The 27,670-nt window shown below is 39.2% G+C and overlaps 1 protein-coding gene across 3 annotated transcripts in view; it reads left to right on the forward strand.

Annotated features, from left to right (window-relative positions):
• Window positions 1-27,670, forward strand: part of LOC148034588 (ATP binding microtubule motor family protein) — a 198,626-nt gene that overhangs the window by 76,410 nt on the left and 94,546 nt on the right. For all 3 annotated transcript variants that reach the window (XM_087679537.1, XM_087679538.1, XM_087679539.1), the window contains 2 exons: window positions 26,575-26,678; window positions 26,768-26,830. In XM_087679537.1, coding sequence (XP_087535663.1) covers window positions 26,575-26,678; window positions 26,768-26,830 — 167 coding nt within the window. The remainder of the gene's footprint in view (window positions 1-26,574; window positions 26,679-26,767; window positions 26,831-27,670) is intronic.

Consider the following 27,670-nt stretch of genomic DNA (forward strand, 5'->3'; position numbering starts at 1 on the left):
ACGAAACCGATTCTCAAGGGGAAGGAAACGTGACATTAATGTGACATTAAAAGTGATATTTAATGTAACGTTAAGGTCACAAATATTGAATGTGACATTAAAGTGACATTAAGGTAAATCTAGGGGAACATGCACGAGGATGACCGTCCGGGCTCTTGGGCGCCCGAACGGGGTTAAGGGGAGTCTAGAGAGTAAGAGAGTCCAAGAATAGTAGGACTCACCTAAAGTGGATGGTTGGCAGAGGAAACGGGGAGAGAGGTGCCAGTACTTATCTAGGCGAGGTTGGGAGGAGAAAGGGATCGCTCGTACTCACAGAGGAGAACTATTTTCTTCTGGCTTCATCGTCTTCTTCTGAATCATCTTTTAATGAAGCTCTATACTTAGCCGTGGTGAAGGAAACTGCCATTGTCTCTTCCTTACAATTGGCCCAAGAGATGAGTATTGTGCCCAAGGTAAAGAGATAGCCGCCATGGGAATGCTGGGTATTAGGATCTCTTATCCACTTAGAGTCAGTGTAACCAACCTTCCTTCCATGGATGGGTGGTAATTCCTTGATTACAACTTAGTTACAACAACATTTATTACAAAATTGAGAAATGCAAATAAACTCACAATCTTGGAAAATAGACACCATGTTGGCTCTAAAATTGGCGCTCCTTTCGGTATTTCTTTAACTTAATTAAAGAAGTTTATATACAATGGGATTTTCCCAATCCCTTTCAGTATTTCAACTCCCCTTGTTGTCCAAAATGACCAGCAAGTGTTCCATTTGATTTGCCTCTTAATTTAGGCTATCAGTACGGCCTTCATCCACTTTGATGGAGATGGAAAAAGCCCCAAATCATTTGATCCTTGAAGCTATCATCGAATTCTTCAACCCCTGGTTGGTCATTAACCTCTTTATGGATTGAAGTGTCAAGGATTGGGTCATTTTCCACATTTTCAGTTTGCTGTCCATGCAAAGAACCATGCCTAATATCGGTCACCCCTTCACCACGTGACTGACCAAGGAGTGATGCATCCTCTCTAGTTGATCCCATGTTCACCATCTGAAGACATGCTTGCTGTAATTCATTGCTAGAGCAATTTTAGTACTAATGCAATAGTCCCAAGCTACAATCAAGTGCCATCGACCCACCAATTCAAAGGATTTGTTGGTATCCTGGCAATGGAACCGTGTAACCAACCTTTCTTCCCTTGGTGGATGGTAATTTCTTGATTACAACCTAGTTAGAGTTGCAATATTTATTGCAAAACTGAGAAATGGAAATTAACTCACAATCTTGGACAATGAACACCATGTTGGCCCTAAAAACTGGCGCCCCTTTCGGTATGTCTTTAAGTTAATTGAAGAAGAAGTTGATGTACAATGGAATTTTCCCAATTCCTTTCAGTATATCAACTCCCCTTGCTGTCCAAAATGACCAGTAAGTCTTCAATCTGATTTGCCCCTTGATTCGAGCAATCAATTTGGCTTTCACTCGCTTTGATGGAGATGGAAAATGCCCCAAATTCATTGATTTGCTTATCCCTCCACTTGAATTTGATTGAAAACATCTTCAGCCTTGTTGAATCCAAGTCTTTGAGCTTTTAATTTTTGGCACACTATTCGAGGTTTCGAAATCTTAATTTTTATTGCAAGTTAGGATTTATAGGAGAGAAATCTGAAATTTCTCAGTCTTAGGTGATCTCAATGTTGTAATATTCGGAGCAAGGTTTTAAAACGTTGGGAGATGAGAGAGAATGCTGAGGAGAGAGAAATTCAAAATTTCTTCGTGAAGAAGTAAAGAAAATGAGTCATTTATTGTTGTTGCCGTGTCTTAACAGCTTATAGATGCTGTTGCTTGTTGTTGATTGGTCTTCTCTTGCCTCGGTTGCCTCAAAAGGTCCTCCAATGATTGCACATCAGATCAACAACATCTCCTCCCTTTCTCTCTTGTAGGTTGAAAGCACTAAAATGTCTCTCTCTAGTCTCTAAAGACGTTTTTCAGTCTTGCATGGGTATTTTTGACAAGTGGTAACCTTTCCAAATGGTCTTTCTAGCATTATCCATAATTAGATATTAATTTTGAATCTTTAAATATTAAGAATTTATCTAATTATTATTTCAATGCAAAAAAAATTCTGATTGGCCAATAATTAATTTGGCTAGACAATATTCATTCTTGAGTGTATCTGTGCCAGCTTCGACCATTAGATTGACATTGGATACCATCAAATACGACTTCTCTAGTGTCACTAATTGACACTTATGGCCAAATGAATGATCTAGGTTAACAACTGACATAAATGTCACCAGGTACTTCTGCAACATAACTTATAGCAGCTTTTGCCTTTGATATCTTGTGATTTTTTAGAGTCTTGAGCTTGTAAATTTACTCTAATCCTAGCTACAACTCACATGAGTAACACTTACTTATCATGTGATTAAAAATTAATCCACATGTTAACTGAGGTTTTAAAAATACATGTCCTCATGACATTGAGTGTATCTTTGTAAATGTAAATTGGAACCATATATGAGGCCATGAGAATAGATATACAGCCAATATCTCAAAACACGAGGACATGCAATCCAATGCGACAGGCTAGGCATAATGAAATACTGACTAAGCAAACCAACCATGTAAGCTAAATTTCATCTATTGTTAATCAACCAAAGGAGTTCTCCTACCATAGGTCTATAGGTGTGCTCATTGAAGGATTGACCTATAGATCTATAGGTGTGCTCGTCGAAGGGCCGACGTAGGGTATCCTTAGAAAGATGGATAGTAGGATCAAGAGATATGGCGCAGGCTATGTCAGATCTGTCCAATATTGGTCCACTAATTGAAGAGCGTACTTTTGTTGTGACACAAAAATACTTATCCTAGATTGAACTATCTTCATCTCCAAAAAGTAAGATAATAAACCAAAGTCTCTCATCTCAAAAGTAATACAAAAGTAAACCTTAATTTTTGCTATGACAGTAGAGTCTGAGCGAGTGATAAGTAAATCATCTACGAATAGTAGGATATAGCTGATCCGCTTTAAAGTGATGTAGACATATAAGTTTGGATCATAAGGGGTAGAATGGTATCCATGAGTTTAAAGGAACTCATCTATCCTTTGGAACCAAGAATGTGGTGCTTGTTTCAACCCATAAAGAGATTTTTGCAAGTGAAAGAGCTTATCTTTTTAGTTAGTAGAAGAAATCCGTGCCGTTGCTCCACACACACTTTCTTCTTTAGATAACTATTTAAAAAGGCACTTTTGATGTCCACCTGATAGATTGGCTAATTGTATTAAGTGATAAGCGCAACGAACACACAAAATAATATCAACGGTGGAGTAGGAGTAAAAGTCTCTTCATAGTCAATGCCTTGCTTTTGTCGAAACCCTTGCACCACAAGGTAAGCCTTGTACTCATCTAAATTTCCATTAGCCTTTAGCTTTGTCGCAAAAATCCACTTTGTCTCTCGATGAATTTTTTGGGACTTCAATGATCCACCAAGGCCCCAATCTCATTTCAATCAACACTCTCTAGCTCCTTTTGCATGGTCTCTCGCCATTGGAAATGTTAAAGAGCCTTTGCTAACTATTCGGCTCAGAATACATTGTGTTCATGATGGTTTGGTTCCTACGCTCTACAACTTCATTTTGTGAAGGACAGTTGGTAGAGGTAGGTTGTGTAATGCAATGCTCTTGTAGAAACTCAGAAACCTTGTGGGAGGTGAACTCATCCCATTAGAAAGTATACCGGTATGTATCTAGAATTATCATCCACAATTAAAAAGAAGTGTAGTGTTGTTCTAGGCGGTAGTGAATGTCGGCCCACAAAGATCAACTTAATCAATCTAAGAGGCATTGTAGCTTTATATGTAGACGATTGAGGGAATGTGGTTCGATGCTGCTACTTGAGGTGACAAGCTTTACAAATATCTTGCAATAGCTTTTAGCTATGGAAGGCCATGAACCGTCTGTTGACGCAATAACTCATAGAGAGTTGTATCTAAGATGTCCTACGCGAAAATGCCACAGATGCTCAGTGTTTGGCGGCTCTTGTGCAATGGCTAAAGCTTGGAAGCCATGGAACTCAAAGCTCACGTTTGTTGGTTTGGAAAGAAAGTGTACCCTGTGATAGAGGCCGCTACTGTCACAACTCTATAGAAATAGAATTTGTATCCTTTTTCATCAATTTGTCTATATAATGATTTATTAAATTTGTTTCCTTTGCATTAATTAGATATAAAGAAAAGTGTATTGGAGCTGGCCACTGATGAGTGGTCACAGGTTCTGGTGGATCCACACGGTGGGTTAGAGAAAAGATAGTTCACACTTTCCCCTATATGGCCCGATTAGGCGCCTGTGATGAGAATTTACGCATATCAGGGTTAGACTCGCACAAAGAAATGATTGATGCCTTGAAGTGCGGGCTAGATCCGCCAGAATAGACAGTTATAATCAACAAGATGACATGATCATGAAAAGCTTGTACAATGTGCCTGTGTGGGTTGAAAGCTTGAAATGCACATTTCTTTGCATAGGAAAGTCACATGAAGATTCTGATACTGTTTTTGCAATGTACACGGAAAAAGCTTTCATATGACACCCATGTTGGGGGTCCCTAAATTTTAGGAGGTCCCTAAATTTTAGGAGCCTCGAACTAGCCTAAAAATGCTAGTTAAAAAAAAATACGGATGCCATTCTAAAAATAGTAAATTCTGTACTCTGACTGTGCTTACTAAATTTGGTTGTTTCTATTCTTGATAGTATTTAGCCCAAAAAGGAAGGCCATAGAGAAGAGACAAGTGTCAAGACACTTGTCACACAAGTTTCCAAGAGTCCCACCACTTGTCACATCTCATGACATGTGGTTGGACACTTGTCTTGTGCTACTCCACTTTCCCCTTTTGTACTAGCTCTTCCCTGTCCTATAAGTAAGAGCTCATTTTTATTCATTCAACATCAATTTTTTTTGCTGTAAACTCATGTACAGCACCCGCAGATAGCCAGAAACTGGCCCCATCCATCCCCATCATCATCTCCCACTTCTCCATTATCAAATTTCTCCATATTACCTCTTCTATCACTGCTGTTTTACAGGACAGTAAGCGTGTAAATTCATTACAACACCTCCTTCTCGAGCTCTTTCTTCCATTTTAGCAATAAGAAGCAAGCCCTATTCATGTACTGTTGATCAACGATCAAGAATACTTATGATGAAGATACGAATTTTGCAGCAATTTGGTCAAATTTACAGCAAGGAGGTTCTCATCTAGATTATTCCATCAAAGACGGTTACCTTCTCATGAACAATCGCCTTTGTGTCACTCTTCCTGTTCGACAAAAGGTGCTTAAAGAAAGTCATGAAGCCCCTTATGGAGGGCATAGAGGGAGGGCAGCCACTCTAAGTGCAATTAGTGCTACTTTTATTGGCTAACATTACGAAGAGATACACATAACTTCATTGAGGCTTGTCTAGTATGCCAAAGATCCAAGTATGATAGGTAGAAGACTCCAGGATTGTTGCAACCTCTTCCAGTGCCCAAAGATCCATGGGAATCTATCACAATGGATTTTATCTCAGGTATTCCAAGAACACCTCAAGGTCATGATATGATTTGGGTCATAATTGATCGATTCAGTAAGCAATCACATTTTATTCCATGTCATAAAACATTGAAATCCGCACAAGCTGCAAGACTTTTCATTCAACATATCTTCAGATTACATGGTATGCCTTCTGAGATCATTTCAGATAGAGACTCCAAATTCACAAGTAACTATTGGCGTGCATTTATTTGAGAATTTGGGAACCACTTTAAAGTTCTCCTCAGCTTTTCATCCTCAAACTGTTGGCCAAACAGAGGTGATGAATCTCACTCTTTTGGATATGTTGAAAGCTTATGTTAGTGAACATAAGTCACAATGGGAGAAATATCTTCCATTATTGGAGTTTGCTTACAATAATACAGTGCACTCATCCACAGGAAAAGCTCCAAATGAAATAGTATAGGGTAAAGTGATTCCTCCTCCAACTATTCGTACTAAAGATAAGATTTTTGTTGCTGATGAGTTTGCTTGAGATTTAAAAACAGCAATGGATCAAGTTCAAGCCACTATCAAAGTTGCCCAAGAGCGACAAAAGAAGTAAGCAGATAAATGAAGAAGATCTTTGGCTTTTGAAAAAGGTCAATATGTCTTGCTAAAGTTTGATAAAAGCAGGCTCAAACAAGATTCTGGTCAAAATTCATCTTTTCCAAAGCTCTCCAGTAGATACTTTGGACCCTTCAAAGTGATTGAGAAAATAAATGAAGTTTCTTATCGACTGGAGCTTCCTGTTCATTGGAAAATATACAATGCTTTTCATGTAAGTTTGCTAAAACCTTACATAGGATTAGAACCAAAGAAACCCATTAGTGAAGATCCCCCAGAAGTTGAAGAAACAGAGCAACTCTTGGAACATGAACAGATTTTGTTTCACAAGGATCGAACCACGAGAAGTGGCCTTGTGTCACGAAAATTCTTATTAAAATTCAAGAATCTACCCACAACAGATGCAGAGTGGGTAGATGAAAAATTCATGAAGGATTACCCCGACATTCTTCAGCCATATCAAGAAGCTTTTCAGGTGAGGACAGTTGAATAAAAGCCATAGGGCTGTCACAAATCTATAGAAACAGAATTTGTATCCTTTTTTATCAATTTGTCTATATAATTATTTATTAAATTTGTTTCCTTTGCACTAATTAGATATAAAGAAAAGTGCATTGGAGCTGGCCACTGATGAGTGGTCACAGGTTATGGTGGACCCACACGATGGGTTAGAGAAAATATATTTCACACTTTCATGTATATGGCCCAATTGGGCGCCTGTGACCAGACCTCATGCATATTAGGGTTAGACTCGCATACAGAAAGGATTGATGCCTTGAAGTGTGGACTAGATCCGCTAGAACAGACAGTTACAATCAACAAGATGACATGATCACGAAAAGCTTGTACAATGTGTATGTGTGGGCTGAAAGCTTGAAATGCACATTTCTTTGCATAGGAAAGTCACATGAAGATTCTGATACCATTTTTGCAATGTACACGGAAAAAGCTTTCATATGACACCCATATTAGGGGTCCCTAAATTTTAGGAGATCTCTAAATTTTAGGAGCCTTGAACTAGTCTAAAAATGCTAGTTAAAAAAAATAGGGATGTCATTCTAAAAATAGTAAATTATGTACTCTGACTGTGCTTACTAAATTTGGTTGTTTCTATTCTTGACAGTATTCAGTCCAAAAAAGAAGGCCATAGAGAAGAGACAAGTGTCAAGACACTTGTCACACAAGTTTCCAAGAGTCCCACTACTTGTCACATCTCATGACATGTGGTTGGACACTTGTTTTGTGCTACTCCACTTTCCCCTTTTGTACTAGCTCTTCCCTCTCTTATAAATAAGAGCTCGTTTTTCTTCATTCAGCATCATTTTTCTTTGTTGTAAACTCATGTACAACACCCACAGATAGCAAGAAACTAGCCCCATCCATCCCCATCATCATCCCCCACTTCTCCATTATCTAATTCCTCCATATTCCCTCTTCTATCACTGCTGTTTTTTACAGGACAACAAGCCTGTAAATTCATTACAGCATCTCTTTCTCGAGCTTTTTTTTCCATTTTAGCAACAAAAAGCGAGCCCTATCCATGTGCTATTGATCAACGATGGAGAAAGGCTGATTTCCCCTCTTTCTTCTCTCATACTGTAAAGAAATCCGTTCTTATCATTGCATAATAGATAATGCATGTGTGTTTGTACATCTTTGCATGATCTTGTGAGAGTGAGAATTACTTCTCCTCACTCTCAGGTTGATTGTAACTGAGCTCTTCCGTAAGGGACTTGGGTTGAGCAGAAATACATTCCTTCGGAGGGGGGGGGGGTTTGCCATCTTTAACCCTCAACCTTGTCTCCATTACTTTTACATTTTCATGGCTGTAATTTTGTGAGTAATTTTCATTTTTAGCTTTAAGTGTTCATTCTCTTTTATATTAAATCTCGAAAACAAGCGATTATCATAATTGTTAAGCATACTACGTTGTTCGGGGCGTTTACAGCTACACGGATACAATGTGAAAAACCCTCGAGTACATCATCATCCGACTTTCTTATTAATCTAGAGAGTGAATGTCATATTAGTCTTTAGTGTTAGTGTTTATAGTATGGATGGTTCAAACTTATGGGATTTTTGAATAATTTTAGCATATTTTTGATATTTTGAACATTATTTTTTGTAAACATCCTAAAAAGATATAGAAAATTTTTAGAATAGGGTATCGTGCAAAAACAAGTTGCTTTGGAGTTAATTTTGGAGATCTCATGCAAAAAAAGGCAGCAAACAATACTCTTGACGGTGAAGAGAGAGAGCAACTTGGAAGAATTTTTGGTAAGGTGTCTTGGGGTTTTATCTCCCTTTCAGAGCGAATGGAACCATTAGATTTACCATTTGAGCACTAGAGTAGAAGCTAGTGTTTGGTGAGTTTTTGGGTATAACAGGGTGAAACAAGACACAGTGAAGGGGAGACTCATTGTAAACATGCTTTCTTAATCAAGGATTGGTTTTGGGATACTTTGAGGGCCTGAACTCTTACATGTGTGTTTTTTCATCTCTTGTTGGTGTCTACTCTATGTAATCTCTATCATCATCTTTGCTCTCATACAAGAATCTACCTAATCTCTTACTACCGTTTATCCTTGCTTAAAAATCTCTCTAACATTTTATATATATATATATATATATATATATATATATATATCCATAAATTACTGCTCTTATTTACCCCCATAGCCAAAGACTCGGTGTTTTCTTGGTATATGCCGAGATTATCTTGACTGACATCGTTTTGGTGAACTCAACATGAAACAGCGAGGGTTGGAGTTCAAAGCTATGACAAGTCTAGCTAGTGGGGTGAAAGTGTTGCGCGGCAAGAAGACATGTTGCAGATATTGAGGAAGTTTTCAATGTATATGCGACAACAACAAAGCATGGAGAGGATAGAAGAAGCTTTAACAAAAGCACTTTAATTGGTGGTAAACAAGGTAGATCAATTTGAAGGTCGTGATGTGTCTAAGTATTTGAAGACATATGCAAAGGAGTTGGAGTTGAGCAGGGTCTTAGAGTAATAAATGATGGCAAATTTTGAGCGGTTTTTTATGGAGATAAAAACAAGGATTAGAGAGATACAACGGGCGCATGCTAACAATTGGGACAATTTCAAGACGGTGCTCAAGGAGGAATACTTTATGGAAGATCTAGAGAGGGTAACCAAGAGGACTTTCCTGGAGTGGGTTGTTAAATCTAATAAAGTACAGTCGCATTACAGAATTGCTACGAGAGTTTGAGCATAAATACTCTTAATTATCAAACAAGAACAACAATCTTTTGATATTGAAAAGATTGAACTTTTCTTGCAAGCAGCTGATCCTACACTTCAAAGAAGTCTTGAAGTACTTTTGGAAGATGAGCATGTTGAACAAGGACTGAAAATTGATTGGAAAAAGGTGGAAGATGCTGTTTCTGTGCTTGCAAAGAGACAAAAACAAAGGGACAATATAGTTGTGGCTAGTATGTTCTAGCTTCTACTTCAATAGAGCAAGTAACCAAGCCAATAATTGTAAGTTTCAAAGTCGAAGACTCAGTTTTGGATGAGTTGTTGAAAGGTATGCGAGAGTTGCAATTAAAGTTTTCAAAACTTGAAAAAAAAGGAAAACCCTTTGAGCAAATACCACAAACTCGTGAAGGTTTTGTTTCGAGATGCATATGGCGTGATAATACTGATCACTTTCGAAAGGATTGTGATTCATTCAAAGATGCACTAGGCAAAGGTGTTGTCTTCTTTAAAGATGGTAAAATTCATTTGCGGGAGACACATTAAAGAGACCTTAAAGTCCCAAGGGATACAGGGAATATAAGAGGTACACAAGGCACATGCACATGAAGATGAAGATGCAAGAAGCATGGTGGATTGTAATCAGTTTTCGAGACAGATAAAGCAAGTTCAATTTGAGTATGATGAGAAATTTGAAGTTTCTCACAGATGCCATTATTCAAGGAATCATTGGGCCAGGGCTATGATAGAGACTCTAGGTAAGGTTGGTGATGTTGATGAGCCATGTGTTGCACTCATAGATTATGATTCAGAAATTAATCTTATGTCAAAGAGTCTCTACTCCAAAGAAAGGTGACGGATTGATACGGATGATGGATGGAGAATTCGGGTTGCGAATAACTCATCATTGGATTTGTATGGTGCTTGTTCCAATGTGAAAGTAACTATGAGAGATGTTGGAGATGAGTATAATTTCTTTGTATAGGATGTGTCTTCTTACCCTTTGATTCTTGGACAACTATATATTATTGCAGTCCGTATGGAGATTAAGGTGATGGATGATGGTTTTGCTTATTGCTAGAATAAGAAGTCGTGATGTGCAGCGTGCTGTTCAATTCTTGACTGTATGTGTGGATCATGAGAGGAATCGAGAAAGCGTTCGTGAGCATCCTTTACCAAAGATTAGCAAGGAGTTCAAAGAGCATCGAGATATGATGGGTTTTCTACATGTGCCATTGTAAAGCGATACTATGATAGTACACAAATAAAAAGGTTCTCGCCTAAGTTAGAAGGTAAGAAAGCTTTTTCTACAGGATTTATAGGGCTAATAGCAGAAGGTTTCATATGTTTTAGAAAGTTTCAAGACTTGTAAAGAAAGGAATGGCAACATGTTTGTAATGTTTAAAAGAACTTGAAGGAAAGTGGTGTGATTGAAGTAGATAAAGGGATTTTAGGAGTTTTTGAATAAGCTTCTTTTGTTCATATCATTGGAGAGCTTGCAGCCTTAGTTAATTCAAATCTAGAGGAAGGTAATGAAGTTGTCAAAGTATGTACAGTGGACATGTATAAAGTGATTGAAGGCTTCAAAGAAGATGTGTTCCAAAGCAAGTGAAGGACGAAAAGTGCATGTGGAGACCAACTACAAAATTGTCGCTAAAAAGGTAAAACGTGTTGCTTATTAACCTCTTCCTTCTAATAGCAGAGAGAAAATGAATCAAGCCTCTCAACAACCAAACCTACAAGATCCACAGAGAATTGAACATACATTTACACCAGAGACTTTAAAGGAATTGAAGATTGGATGTGAGGGATTTTTTTATACAAGAGGAGAAACAATGCTTCAAGGAGATGCTATCAAAACATGGTAAGGCCTTTGCTTTTTAAGTGCATGAAATTGGATGTGTGGATCCTAGTGTTGTTGATCCAATGGTTATTTTCACTACGCCTCATGTACCTTGAAACTTGAGACCTATTCCCGTTTCTAAGGTTCACTTACCAAAGTTGATTTAGTTGTCGAATGAAAAGATCAAGATGGGTATTTTGGGCCCTCTTGTGCTCCATATTCAAAGAGGTGGTTCATCGTGCCAAAGAAGAATGGAGCTTTGAGGTTTTTACAAGATATATAACTGGTGAACAAAGTGACTATCAGGAATGTTGGTTCAGATTCAATTATGGATGACTTTGTAGAAACTTTTGCAGGAAGGGCAATTTATTCTATAGGAGATCTCTACTCTCATTATGATCAATTTTAATTGGATGTGGATAACAAGGATTTAACAACTATAAGGACAGCTTTGAGTTTAGTAAGTATGTGTATCTTACCTCAAGGACCAACCAACTTAGTTGCACATATGATGAATGGGATGAACAAAGTCCTTTGTGACTTCATACTATAGGTTAGTGTGCCTTTTCTTGATGATGTGCCCATAAAAAGGTGCGAAGAAGGAGTCAAGGATGAGATAGTGGATTTGAGGGGGTGTCGCAAGTTTGTTGCAGATCATATTTTTGATTGTGAGAAGATCTTATCTAGGTTAGAAGAGATAAATCTTACACTTTTTGCGCCAAGGTTAGTTTTTGGAGTCAAGGAAGTTTTGATTGTGGGACATATGTATGGGCCTTATGGTCGAAGGTCTTCTCTAGTAAAGGTTGAAGCTGTTCAAAAGATGAAGGAGACTTGTACTTCCATAATTGAGATGAGATGATTCTTGGGTGCATGTGTTTTCTATCTTATTTGGATTCCACACTTTACACATGTAGCAGATGCACTCTATTAATTGGTGAGAAAAGGTCAAAAGTTTCATTGGCATGAATTGCATATAAAGGCAATGAGGAAATTGGAACATTTATTGTTATTTGCACCCACACTAGGGAAAGTAAATTATGAGTGTGGAAGGCCTATCATTGTTAAAGTGGATACTAGTCCAACAAGAATTCGGTGGGCTATTAGACAAGATGAGGAAGAGGGAAATAGATATGCTATGCAGTTTGGAGCTAAAGTCTTAAGTTCTCAATAACGAGATTACCCACAAGTTAAGAGGGAATTATGGGTAGTGGTCATTGCATTGAAGTTTGATAAATAATACTTTATTGGTGCACCAGTGGTTGTTGAGACAAATTGTCTATCTTTGCTTGGGGTGATCACTAGTTGCTCAACTTTGAATATTGCTATGTTGCGATGGATTGCTTCCATCAAGTCCTTGAACTTAGTGTTTGCCATATTGTAGGTAAAGATAATCCAGTTGCAGATATGTTATCGAGAGCCAAGTATGAGGATGAATAAGACATGGACGCTACTTGAGCTCTTTGACTAAGCAAGAGGGATGGAGTGATTAGGAGTTCAAGAGAATCCAAAGAAATGCATACTAGTACTTCTTGAAGGATAGCCATCTATGGAAGCATTCAAAACGAAGAAACATGACTCCACAAAGGGTAATATATGATAAGGAGACTCAACAACAAATTAGCAAAGAGTTTTATGAGAGCCTATGGGCTGGTTATCGAGGTGAGTTTCTCACTTTTACAAAGATCAAAGAAAGATATTGGTGGAAATGTATATATATAAAGATGTGTTGTAGCTTGTAGAGACTGATGCTACGTTCCAAAAGTATTTCAATGTGTGATATCGTGATGGTCTACATTCTACCTATTCGTTAGCCATACATTACAAATGGGTGGTTGACTTGGTGACTATGCCTATGGGCAGATCTAACAAATCAAGTGGAAGGCCGAGCGTTAAGAACAAATGCTACAAGTACATTATGTGTATTTCTTTTGGAAGATGTTATTTGCCGCTATGGTTGTGTTGGAAAGATAATTGTAGATCGAGGAGAGTTGGATGCAGAAGAAGCTAGGAAATTCTTCTTGAGGTTGGACATAAAGCTTGCTCTCACTTCACCATACATTCCTAAACGGAACGACAAAAGTGAAGGTGGACATCTACCTATCATCAAAGCTTTAGCCAAGGCATACAGAGGTAAGATTTGAGAGTGGCCCAAGCTACTTCTGTATGCTTTATGGGTTGCTCGCACTACACATAGTACAATGATTGGATATATGCTTGCTAAGTTGATGTGTGGCCAAAAGCATGTTATGCCTATTGGGGATGTTATTACTACTTGGAGTGTGCTATCTTGGGAGAATGATATGAACAGGGAGGACCTTTTTGCTTTGCAGATTTGAGAGCTAGAACTGAGGCTTGAAGACATCGAGATTGCAACCATGAGTTTAAAAGATGCCAGGTTGAATAATAAAGATAGGTTTGACAAGAAACACATGCTCTGACTAAAACCCATTGAGAAAGGAGATTGGGTGTTAGTCTATGACAATAGTCTTGACACTTAGAAAGGTCTTTAAGAGATGGTTTGGTCAGATTGTGAAGCATGTACATGATAATACAACATATTTTTTCTGTGAGCTCCATGATACGGATTTGAAGATTTCTATTGTAGAAAAGAGGATTAAGAGTTTTAAGGGATGGAATGTAAGTGAACCAATTGAAGAATATATGCAGGATGAAGAACAAATTTATGTTGACTTGGATCAATGTACCCCGAAATGCCATTTCGACAGGTTTGAAACAGACGGACCGTTTCGGACTGGACTGGAAATAGTAGACCGCCATTTCGGGATCTTGCGGTCCATTTTAAGCCTAGGTTATCTAGAGCTTCGGATTCACGATCCGAGTCTAGTTCAAGAGACTCCATCTCGTGGTAGGCGGCAACGCATTCACTCCAGCTCTCAAGTGCCACGACACACTCTAGCTCTCGTTGCCGCCGCCGTTGTCGTCTCCTCCTCCTCCTCCTCCTGTTCCTTTTCTTCTTCTTCTTTTTCTTTTTCTTCTTGTTGTTGTTGCTCTTTCTTTTTCTCTTTTTTTTTTTGTTTTTTTCTCTTCTTCTTCTTCCCATAATCCATTATATTCTTTTTCTTCTTCCTCTTTCTCTTTCTCTTTTTCTCTTTCTTCATTTTTCCATAATCCATTACCCAAAAGCTAATCATTATATCATGGTGCCGCGGATCCATATTGGAGACATGCCACTCCAATCAAGGGATATAAGGGCTTTGATAGATCAAAGAAGTGGCGGCGCAACTATTATGGATTGGAAAAATTGGGGAGTGTAACGCGCATGAAAGACCACTTGATATGCATTTTCAACAAAGATATTGGGCCTTGTGTAAATGTGCTGGCAGAAGTAACGGTAAGTCTTCATCTTTGGCGTCGAAAGCGTATGGGTATTGAGCTAGAAAAGTATGAATCCTCTCATCCAACACATTGGGCTAATGAAGCACAAGTGGGGCAAGGAAAGGCTAGTGGGTCTAGTGGCGCTAGTCAAATCGGAGGTGCGAGTGACTCATAAAAAAGAAGTACATGTATATCCGTATCGAATTCAAGTGCAAAAAGAACCTTGTTGCCATCTTCTGGTGGTGGTGCTGAATGAAAAAGCTCCTTGCATAGTGCAAGTATACACAGGGACTTCAAAGGCATGCAATTGTGGAGGCAACTAGGGAACTCACATGCTTATTTATTCAGTGTGTTATCTCTTCCAATGTGGCCACTATACATTAATGGAAGAAGACAATCACGATAGTGAGCGGCATACGGTGTGAGTGGAAAGGCCCATCCACAGATGCATGATGCACACGAGAGCTTCGAAAGGAGAAAGCATCTATAGAGGCTCAATTGGAGCCCTTGAAAAAGAGATGGGTGAAATATGGATGCATAATATTATACGACGGATGGTCATATATGTGTGAAAGGAATGTTTACAATGTTTTGGTGTGTTCATGGAAAGACATCTTGTTCATCAAGTCCATTGATGCCTCTTTCTTAGGTCTTACCATCACATGAGCTTTCATTTGGGAGCACATGCGATTAGTCATAATGAATGTAAGAGTCCAGAATATAGTGTAGGTGGTGACAGATAATGACAACAAATGTATATCTATGGGATGTATGCTTGACGAGTTTCTTAGCATAGTGTGGATTCCATGTGTATTCCATTGCCTTGCCTTACATATTGAAGATGTTGGGCAAATATCTTGGATGGATGACATTTTCAAGATCGCATTAAGCATGGTAAGATTTATGAAGAAAAGACTATCCGTCACAAGCATGTTTTGAGCGAATAGCATACTTGAGCTATTGAGACCCTCTACCACTAGATTTGCTTGTAAGTTTATTGTATTGGAGAGGTTGATATGGGTCTATCCAAATTTGATATAGAGTATTGTATGTCAGAAATGGCTCACATGGAGTGAGAGAGAGTCTTCAAAGGCTCTTTCTCTTAGGCACAATGTTTTAAATGAGAGTTAGTGGATTGAGACAGAGGCATTGGTGAAAAGTCTCACTTCTATTTACACTATACTAGGCACCATTGATATGGAGGGGAGTACTTTGGGCCTGTTATATGAATATATGGATAAAATTGGCGAGGCCTTGCTTCACAACAATTTTTTGCCTCAAGAAAAGTAAGTTGTTTAACTTTTACAGATGCAATTATTTGGTATTAACGACTCCTTGATGATCAATCATTATTATAATTGCTAAGTTTTTAATTAGAAGTGCTCCCTTTCAGATGAGGTATCACGTATTGGAAATAATTGAGTACAAAAAATTTTGTAGACAATTTACTGTAGCTGTCTGGAATTTCCTACAACCTGTGAATGCTCTGTTTTGGTCATTTAATGACTTGTACCATCAATTTTATTCATGTATAAACTATGTAGACTTGCAAAGGAACTCCATACAATTGCAAAACTGAGAATAACCTCTGCAAGTAACCAAGGGATTGAATAATCTTACTGTAGGTTGCAAAATAAGAATCCAATCAATGGGACCTTGTTTACATACCGTGTTTCAACTCTTTATAGTTGATATGTGAAATACACGATGGGATTAGTTCCATAAACCAATCCATGCTGTCACACATATTTTGGATTTCCTCTAGCGCAACGAGAAGTAGTATATCAATGAGGAGTTAGAGAAGGTCTTCATGGAGTACTTGAGGTGCCTCATAGGTGATGATAAAGATATGATGAGGAGAGTAGAGAATGATTTGCTGACATTCCACAATTATTCTATTTATTTTGGTCCACCTATAGCTAGGCTTTGAGAGACACAGCTTTAGTCTTGTCTCTTGGTGGAAGAAATACAACAATTGTGCTCCTACTTTGGTATGTGATTGGTGATTTTTATATTTTGAATCTGGATTATCTAATGCATTATGCAGCCTAGATATCATGTTCTATAATCTATTGTCTACTTAAATGTTGATTTTGCGGCTTGCATATTAGGAATTGCAAATTCCTCAACCTGAATATCTTAAATTTGAATAGAAACGCATTGCCATTCGGGTCCTCTTGCAAGAAAGTACTTAGCTATGATGAGTTGGCCTTGTTAGGAGGTAGCTCGCAAATGTGGATGAGACTCGTATCTTCAAATGTATCTACGTAGATGATGTGGTTCTTTGTAGGCTAGTTAGACAAGCCATTTGGCATTGAGAATGTTGTTGATTGTCATAGTTGATCAGTGGTAGCATGGTTTGGCCTTGCCACTGTCCTTGATGAGGGTTACTACCATTGTGGTTCTCGAGCTGAGGGTTACCAATTGAGGGGCGGGGGTTTGACTCTTAGCTTTTCGTGCAGCGCCTCTTGCCTTTGGTTGACATTTGTCGTCAAAGTGACAAGCCTTGTGACTATGTTGATAATATTAATTTTCTTTGGTACATTTTGCCACCCAAGTTTTAGAGATGATTGGGAGTTTTCTTGGATCTCACTAGCTTAAATTTGATTTTTATTTTGGTTTTATTTGTGATTTTGAGTGGAGGTTTGATTAGGTTTATTCTTTCCTTGCTGTCTCTTTTGAGAAGAAGCAAGGAGTTCCCTATGTAGAGGTCATTCTATGAAACTAATTTAACATGCGAGTGTAATGCAATAATTGTCACTCAAGTTTATAGATTGTGGGCATGGTGTTGTGGGTTGTGAGATCAATTGCTGCACAAAATGGAAGTTTTTCCTCAACAACTTGTTAAGAAAATATGTGACTGAATCATTCGAGGACTTTAAAGCCTTGATGGTAGAGAACTTCGTGAGAAGGCATGGATACTCAGCCAACTTGATTTTCAAGTCATCTTGGTCAGTGATTTTAAAGTTTTGGAGCTCATGATTCAAGTTGATACGATGGGTGGGTCCTATTCCGGGCGGCATAAGGGTGAGTAAATTGTGCGCGATGCTCGGATGCTAAGTCAAAATGCTGAAGGTATGAATCAAATGGGTAAACATTGCATCAACTTGAGAATAGTGAAGGCATTCATAGCCTTCCGTGAAGACAGGGCTGTATGGAACAAGTGAGGGATCATGTTGGGGTTTCAACCCTTGCACAATATCCCGTAGCTTCTGTGAGTCAAGGATATCTCGCATAAGGTTTGTCTAAGTAGTGAGGTTCAATTGCCTAAAATGAGTCTTGTCACTAGAGGCATGTCTGGTTGATGAGGATGAAGAACCATTAGGTGTCAGATAAGTGGCGTAAGATGGATAAGGAGGTGGTGGAGGGGGATAAGTAGAAGGTGGGTAGGCAAAAATAGGTTTAAAATGTCCAATGGGTGCTGATTGATGTGGACGTATTGAAACATGAATGTTTTCATTAAGTGTTGGGAGGTGGAGGAATTGGGACATGTAATCCTTGTCAAATTGTTGGCTGGGGCACAATAAGATGACTAGAAGGTCCACTAGGTAATGCCATGGAGGCAAACTGTGGTACCAAATGACCCATACTCGGTAATAGTTGGGTGGCATTCCCAAGCCATAAAAATTCCGAAAGTGTGTGGATGGGAGTATGAATCTCTATCAAGGAGACACGACTCAGTGGAGGAAAAGATAAGGTCTTAAAGACTGTGCCTAAGGATAAAGGATCTCTTGCTGTGATGTGTGAAGTCATGAAAGGTATGCATAATGAAAGTTGAAATGAAGATGAAGCAGAACTTGTAGATTAGAGATTAAATGGATTGGTCATTAGTGTACTTTTAAGGAATGAGTTAGGTTCCTATTGTCCGTTAAATTCAAATGATGTAAAAAATGATTCACCAAAATCAAATTGATCACGAGATGTAAAAGCCAAAGGAAAAGATGAAGAATCAACACTCAAGAAATAATCTTCCAATTTTTGCTTACCTTTTCTTTAGTCCAAATGGAAAAATCTAGTTTCCTCAGGGCTTATGAACCAATACTTCGTGTAAAGAGTTCATCTTGAGCATCATCAATATCTTGCGGAAAAGAGATAGTAGATTCATAAGATTGAGAAGGATTGTTTTGTCTACTTGACATAGGGGTTAATGAAAATGGAGTTGTGTATGGCATACAAGAAAGTGGTAAAGAAGTGTAGGGTGTAGATGTAGATGGAATGGGTAGAGAGAAATAGGGCTTGTACTCCATGCCAGTTTCCACGCTAGTGTGGCTAGTCCTTTGTGGAGCTTCCATCCTTCTTGCAAAATCATTAGAGTGGTGCATGGAATCTAAAGGGAAAAAACTCAAATTTACCTTCAATCTGTTGTTGAATTTGATAGATGAGGATGAGATCATTTTTGGCTTGTGAGATCTCATATAGTCTATGGGCTCCATGGTAGTCCAAAGTCTCCTTGGTCATATTGGAACTTGAAGGAGCAAGCTGTGAGGCCCAGTATGTCTCGTTTCTTGATTTGCTAGGGTCGGGAGCATCTTGATGTGGTGAAAATGTGTTCGAAGTCATCTTGCCTCCCTGTTGTTCTTGCTTCTTGCGAAGGACTTTCAAATCAAAGGCGTAGGTTTCTTCGAAGAGATCGTAGCTCTGATGCCATGTAAAGAAATACCCTAACATAGAAATGTAAATGAAAGCGTACGAAAAACCATAAATTGAATAGAACACAATTAGGGTTAGGGTTACTCAGAGACACTGAACATTGATGATTTAGATGAATGAATAAATACGATACGATGTTCATGTTGCAAACAAATCTTGTAGGGAATGGAAATTGTACCTCGAACTCTCGTGTGTCACGGAGTGAAGCAAAGGCAATGCGCTGGAGATGTGTCGTACTTGTGATAGATTTTGAAATGCAGCAAGGCAGCCTCCAAGATGTCGGATAGCGGCAAACGCAGCAGATGATGATGTCATATCTGTGTTGGATCCACAAAAGAGAGAGAAAACTATCAATGTAGCAGCAGGTGATGATGTGGCGGGTGGTATGATAGCCAACTAGTGAAAATGCAGTAGTTGGTGTAGTCGATGGGGGCAAGGCGACAGCCAGCAAGTGCAAGCACAACAGTTGCTACCATGTGGCAGCTGGCAACAACAGGGTGAGTGATCAGCAGCAGTTGCTGTGGCTAGACAGCAGCAATAGATCGTGTAGATTGTGGGGTGAAGGTTGGAAATAGGTGTCGGATGGATGTAGACAATGTTGGGCAGCTTTGGCTGAGATGTCCTCCGTGAACGGGGTTTGGGCAGCAAAGCTAGAGGTCGTGAAACCCGCAAAAATGAGATTAAGTCTGATGGAGGGTAGCCTGCATATTTATTGAAAGTTTCGGGACCTCAAACCTCTGCCCATCTTAACTCTCTTGAATTGCTCCTCGTTTTAGGTATTTTAATCAATTAAGCATTTTTGGGGCTGTTTAAGAGGCTAATTGAGCATGTAATGCTTAATTCAGCTCAACACTACTCAAAAGTCAGAGAGAGGTCACACATCATGTAGAGGACTCACTTATCTTGGGGGTTGTCTTCACAAATGGCTTGTACAGTGGGGATTGGTTTACATTTTCGGAGTCTCGGCAGCAGTATGTCTTGAATAGATAAAGAGGGCAGTTGTGCAAGCGACAGTCTAATCAGAGTGGTAGTTTAAAGTCTAGAACAGTGGTCTCTATTGTGGAGTCTGTTTGGAGTGCACAGATTGAAGAGCAGCTTGTCACTGGCTTGTAGGAGCAGAAAACACAGGTTAGACTTGTCACAATGATGGGATGGATGCTGATGTCAGCTGGCCTGATAAAAAAACAGCAATCTATGTAGTTTAGGGGCCTGGATGAGAGCTGTAGAGAGGTCAATAGGGACTGAAGATGCGTGGCAGCAGTTGGAGAAGAGTTGGCAGCTGCATGCTGAAGACAGCGGATGGTTGGAATGGACAGTATGATTGAGTCGATGAGCACACAATATTTATAGATGAGGAACCAACCACATTGGGAGAGTTTGCTTATGGGACACAAAAACTGTTTATAGCATTAAAGTTTAGCTTTTGTGGCTGTTTAAATTAGCCAATTAAGGTTTGATGAGAAATGTTCTTTTTTAAAGCTTAATAGTATCCCTAGAGAAGAATTGAAACACACTTCAAAGTCATGGATTTGGCTTTTCACCACAAGACACATCCTTCTAGTAGCGGTGGCTACTAGTGGAGGGAGTGTTTACTTTCTTAGTACATGAGGATAGTAGACCTAGAAGAGAGGATTTGGATTAGTTGGAGTTCACAGGATGCTCCTCACAAAGGATTAGGCTCGTGTCTCATTTCGATAGGACTTCTTACCCATATGTAGACCTTGAGATGGATGGCTCAAGGATGCATACAAGAGGGGCTCCCTTCAGAATCCAAATACTATAGTGTGGCCCTAGGGGATGGGTATGCACACACATGGTTTGGCCTTAATAATGACCTTATTCCTTGTGCTACATGAGAGGGTCCAAGCCAACATAGTAACATCACATGTTGGATTGAGGTGGAACTAAGGAGGTTTGGAGGAGAGCCCTTAGGACGGTGTTTCATAGGTGTACAAACTCTATGATTGTTACATGGGGAACAATTGCTTACAGTAGAGTCCCAACATGTAGATATGAGGATGCACAAGGGTGTCATGCTTACCTTTTTTGGAGGAAGCTTGTAAGTAGGATTGTGAATTGAACCTTGAAACTCTTGCCTAGGTCTCTAGTTCTGATATCTTTAACAAGCAAGTGAATGCTAGGCTACCATGCTCATCCAAGTTTATGTTTAATGGATTGTGGCATCTACAACAAAAGTTTCTTCGAAGGCTCCTTGCGTGGAAGTAAACCCTTGACAATGAGTTTAACCAACAAGGCTTTGCTTTTACTCTTTGGGTCTATGATCGCCAAGCCTCCTTTGTATCTATTTTGAATAATGGCATCGCGAGCCACCTTGCCCTTGGTTGGGCTCCCGTCTCCTCTTAATCAAATAAAGTTCTTGATGAGCCATTTGACTTGGCCAATGGATGGCCTAGGGAATCAGTAGAAAGCAATATATCACATCATTGTGAAAAGAACTTCGTTTGGAGCTACTACTCTTTTTACTAAAGAAGGCCTCATGAAGCTGCAATACAAGAGCTTTTGGTTGACTCTTTAATTATTGTCCACACCACACAAATTACATTGGGCACTACTAGGATTGGCAAATTCTAGTATCCCCCTATAGTGCCCATGTGATGAAGTAGAAGGATCAACAAGCACCAAAGAGTAACAAGTTCAAGGAATCAGGGAAAGCCTCAGACTTCTCATGTGGTAAAGCTTGTAAAGAAAATACCCTAACACAGAAGCATAAACAGAAACCTTACGACAAAGCACAGACTGATAAAAGAACATAGTTAGGGTTAGGGTTAGGGTAACTCAGAGACAATGAACACAGTTAATAAATGAAATGATATGACTACTAATAATACGATGCTCATGCAGCAAACAGATTTAGCAGTGAATGAATACTTAATCTCAAACTGCTGTATCTCAAGGTTCATGGCAGGGGTAATGAGGAAGAGAGTGTGTCGTACTCTGAATGGATCCCGAATCACAGCAAGGCAGTCTCTGGATGTCGAACACCAGCAAACGCAGCAGTGAGAAGTTGGATTTGATGCAGATAGCAGTGAGGAGAGAGAAATACTAAAAACGCATGCAGCAGGTGAGAGAAAGACTAAAAACGCAGGCAGGACAGCTTGTAGGGGAGAGAAAGACTAAAAATACAGGCAGGAAAGCTTGCAGGAGAAAAAAACTGCAACGACTGCAGCAGGAGAGAGAAAACTGTTAGGGTGGTAGCTGGGGCCTATAAACGCAGCAGTTTGCTGATGTGGCAGGCGGTACGACATCAATGCAGATGATCAGCAATCAGTTGCCAGGCAAAAACAGCAGCAATCAGCATGTGGAGGGCTGGCAACATGCGCCAGACTGTAGGGAACAGTGATGGACAGCAAGGGCTGAGATGTCCTCTGCGAATGGGGTGTGGGCAGCAAGCTGATAACACTTGAAACCTGCAAAAATGAGATTCAGGGTAGAGTCGAGGGCTTGCTACCAATTTATAGAAAATTAGGGTTCTAGATCCTCTCCCACTTAATTGCTCCCCATTTTAGGGTTTTGGCTAAAATAAGTCTAAAATAAGTATGTTTTGGGGCTGTTTAAGTGGCTAAGAGCAATTCTTAGCACAACAAAGCCTTGGTGAAAATGTTTATAGCATTTTCTTGTGTACGAACATACATCAAGTTGATCTTCTCTTGCATAAGATCTCTCTTTGACATAATGATAGTGAATCTCAATGTGTTTCGGGCGAGCATGAAAGATAGGACTTTGGGTCTACTGCAGTAGCACTTGGATTGTCTAAGAGAATGGGTGTAGGACCCTTCCATAAAACCTATAGATCAGCTTGCATTGTGTGTGTAGCCATACACATTCAATTGTTGCTTTGAAGGTTGCCTTGTACTCAATGTCACAAGACGAGGTAGCCATTGTAGATTGTTTGTTTTTATTAAGATATGAAATGCATGAATGGCCCAAAAAGAGACAATCTCTCCTAATAGATTGCCAAGTGTATTTGAGTCTCAGTCCAATTTGGATCACTATAAGCCTGTAGCTGCAAGTCTCCCCCTTGGGAAATATCAAGGTATTTGTTTGGGTACCTTGCAAGTAAGGGAAGATCAGCTTAACAATTTGCCAATTAATTGTACGTGGGTTATGCATAAACCTACTTACTTGAGATATTGCAAATTGTATGTCAGGACATGTGTTGCAAAGATACATAAGGCATACAACATCCTGGCTGTAAATTGCAACATTAGTCATCTTACTACCGTCATGCATAGAAAGCTTCAGCCCTGGCTCCATAGGAGTACTCATAGGTTTCAATCTTGGATGTTAAAACTATGTAGAAGCTTTTTCACATGCTGTGATTTTGACATGATAATACCATGTTGATTTTGGGTGAATTGAATCCCCAAATAGTAATGTAAGAGCGCCATATCTAACATATTGAATATATTGTTCAATTCAGCCTTAAAATCTGCAATTTTATCCTCTTTAGGTCCGATGACCAGCATATTGTTTGCACAAAACATGATGACGAGCAAGTCCCCACGATTCATTCTTAATGCATAGAATAGGAGGAGTTGGATTGTTCTTGTACCCTTTCCCACCAACCCCTAGAGGTTGTGACACGTAAACATCCTCATGTAGGTCATCATTAGAAGTGATGTTTTAATGTCCAAGTGATGCATCTTCCGTCTATGATGTGTAGCCATAGTAATAACACATCTAACAATACTCATGGCGGATGTAGGAGTAAAAGTCTTCCATGGCCGCTTGAAGATGATGACATAACATCGACATGCATCCTTGCTCTTCTTCTTTGTTGCTCAACAAGCACGGACATAGTATCTTTTACATATTGCCAATCAATTTGCAGTCCTTGCTCTATGTTTTCATCCTCCAAGAGCTCTTCAAGGCTCAACTACAGTGCAAGATGTGCCAATTGAAGAAACAACTCAATCTTTTCCAATTCTAGAGATTGCTACTTTGTATCATCCAAGTGATCATATTTGCATCTAAATTCGTAGAATAGCTCTATAGCAGCTAGCCCTTTGTTAGATTTTGCAACCCACTCCATGAAAGCTCTTTTAACGTCCAATCTTGCATCCTCAATAAGGTATTCTTCTTTTGGTGCTTTCGTGAAATCATCCCATGCAGCGCCTTTTACATAGATTTTAATTATGTGTGGTTTCAATTCATGAACTGCAAGTTGTGCAAAATAATGACTCATTTGGTTTGCAAGTATCCCAAGGAAATTTAATTTCTTTGCTTAAATCTTCAAAAATTTAATACATTCCATCCATTAAACAACTTTACTTGACATTTAATAGCCTAGAGTGCTTTTGCCACAATTGACTCATGCTTTGCAAAAGACTGCTATTGTTTGCTATTGGAGATACATGGTCAAGGTGTGAAGGAGTTGCCTTACATCATCAAATTTCCTTTCACACTTTTTCTTTGTCCTTTCATGTCCCGTTCACCAAAGATGTTTGGGTATATAGTGTGTAGGGCCAAAAGTCGCAGAGATTGAGGCAAGAAGAGCTTGAAGTACAAAGAGAAGAAATTTCATAGAAAAAGATGGTATAAACTAACATGGAACTAATATATGTTGAAACCCAATTGAAGATTATGTCTATGGCATAAAAGCTTATGCTCAACCCATATACAGCATGTACATCAACATATAGACCAAGAGTTGAAGCTATGGCTCAATATAAACTCAAACGTGTTGAGTCCATATGCATTTGAATCACCATCCACGAGTTTCGACAACAAACAATGTCTTTGTGGCTAAAAAACAGTTTAATACATTCATGAGAACAGCCTAGAACCTATGTAGCCCATACTGACATGAATAACCTTGTTTTGGGCGACAAAATATGCTTCTTTTTCATCTATCAAACATCAATCTTGCACCCCACAATAGTATAGAGGAAGATACACCCAAACCGTCTTTAAAACCCCTTGATTCGGGATGGCCAAGAGCAATCTTCAAACATAGCATAGTTACAAATATCTGTGTAAATCAGTACATAGCAATAAGTTTCTTCATGCATCAGTCCTTTGCCTTTCTTTTTCCACACAGCACTACAGTTGATCTCCAGCAGCAATATGGTATTTGCTTGCTGCCTTGTCCACGATTTTTGCAAGCAAGAGGGCATTCTGATCTGCTTTTGCAAATTGTTCAGAAAAAGCAGGGCTGTTCCTGCTTGACATCTACACTTTGTCTTACTCAAATTAGGTTGTGGGTTCATAAAGAAGTCCACTTTGCTGTTCTCTAAAGGCACTTGACACTTTTCTCTCAATTGAGGTTTGAAATTGACTTAATCCTCATGATAGATGCTCACTAAATGTATGTATTTAGCATATACACATGCAGTCCAGCCCATAGCCATACAACTTGAATATTATCATTGATGCTCTTCTGTAGAGTTTGCAATCATTGGACCTTCATCCACATGGCACTGAACATCGGGACGGTGTGGGTTGGTGGTACAGGACACCAGTCCTTGGGACATGATTGTGGCCTACAGTCTTGCAAGGTCTTAGGCTTGAGGTTGGGTCCGCTTGGCTTTATGTTTGGGAGGAGTTGGATGTCCAGTTTCTTTATATTGGTAGATATAGCTTGTGTCATGTCTTGCGTGCAAGTTGGATCCTAGGGGAGTGTTTCAGTGACTGCTCTTAGGATGGCTAAACATGATGGGTGGCAACAGACAACTGCAAATGCAACCACCTAGGTGGTGGAACTGGTGACTGTTTGTGATGGAAACTGCCAGGCTGATCAGGATGCTTGTAGACAGCTGCAAACACAAGGGCTGACAGCTCCAAAGCAGTGTTAGGAATGTTGGTGTGAGCTGGCAAGGCAGCTCCTCAAGCTGATGGAAGATTGATTGCCCCACAAACTGAGGTATCCACCAAGGAGGGGTGTAGACAACATTGGGAATTGGTGCCAATTGATGAAGGATTTGTAAAACAAGGATGAAAAGAGTGGTTGGGCAGCCTCGTATTTATAGATATGGATGCTTCCAAAGTTTGGGTGTTGGCTTATGTGACAGAGAAACTTTCGTAATTTTTGATAAAGTTTGGTAATTTGGAGTTTTGGCACTATTTTAACAAGCTAATTAAGGTTTCAAGTTAGTAATGCTCCCTTTTAGCTTAACAGCACTTGTATACGAGCGCTCTTTTTGAGTAATATCTTTATTCTAAACATACCTCCTCCGCTGAAAGATTTGAATAATTTTCTCTTGAATTGAGAGGTCTCTTGGTTTATTCTCCTTACGTAGTTTGATTTCTGAAATGTCCTCTATGTATAGTGATGGAACATGCAAGTTGTTTGTCTTGTAATTTAAAAAGTACTGTTATATGAATAGTTTCAGGGAGAGTTCCTAATCAATTTTTGCTTTTGACATAGCATGTCCCAATGGGAAGAGCAAATCTAATTTGGAGGATACAAGATTGCTTGAGTTGAGGCAAATGAAGGGGTGTAGATTATGTGGAAAAGACTGCAGCCCAAAGGCATGACTTGCTAGCAGACTTCTCAAAAATATGGCATTAAATCTTTCTATGAATGTCTGTATGTGTGAATTCAATGTGCTTTCTTGCAGATACTATCAACAAGTATTTCAAACAACCTAAGTTTGCTGGGCCCCATAGGACTGGCCTTAAAGGTTAGTTTGAAATTTTAAATGGTGTAGACTTTATTGGGCGTCTTTTCCTCTGTTGTTAATGGATATCTCAGTATAGCCATTCGCAAATAAAGAAAGATTTTGTGACATGCACTTGATTACTCAAGGGAATATAAAGTGAAATGGCCAATGAGATTTTTATTTTTATTTGTATTTTTTGTGGGAGAAAATAGTCACATATCTTCTGCGTTGTTATTGGCTCCAAAGCCTCTCTAAAATAGTGGTAGTTTGTAAGGGATTAAAAAGAAAGAGAAATGAGAGGGAATGATTTTTAGAAATGTTGAGTCTGTTAGGATTGATAAGCATTATTAAGGTGGATCACTAAAATAGGTGATTACTTCAGCTATTTACATATCTCTATATGAAACAAGAACATAATAACTTTGTTGGTACTTCTAAGATTAGAGCCATCATGACGAAAACAACCCTTTGCTATCTTCAAAAATGAAGTGAAGGTGGCTGTGTAGTGGTGACCGTACGGAGCTTATCTGCTTGCAGCAGGTCTAGATGGACAAGCTTATGCCCTTCCCCTACTGAAGTGATTCTGTCTAAGAAAGGTTTGTCCAAGTAAGTTTTAAATGTAATTTGAAGCAGAAAAAGTGCATTCCAATGGTTACTGAAAAATGTAGTGCAGAACTTTGTTTGGGTATGTGGGACACTCTGGAAAGATGAAATGAGCTCGCAATATGAGAGCCCTTCTATAAAGTTCGTGAAATGCCTATCTAGGCTTCGAACCTTACATGCAGAATTATAAACGACTGAAGACAACTTACAAGCTTGCAAAATGAAAGGACGTCCACGAATTTCTCAAGAGTCATCTAA

Source organism: Lygodium microphyllum, chromosome 6 (genome assembly GCF_053477565.2).
Source record: "Lygodium microphyllum isolate KBCC chromosome 6, Lygodium_microphyllum_v1.1.10, whole genome shotgun sequence".
In the NCBI taxonomy this organism is placed as follows: domain Eukaryota; kingdom Viridiplantae; phylum Streptophyta; class Polypodiopsida; order Schizaeales; family Lygodiaceae; genus Lygodium; species Lygodium microphyllum.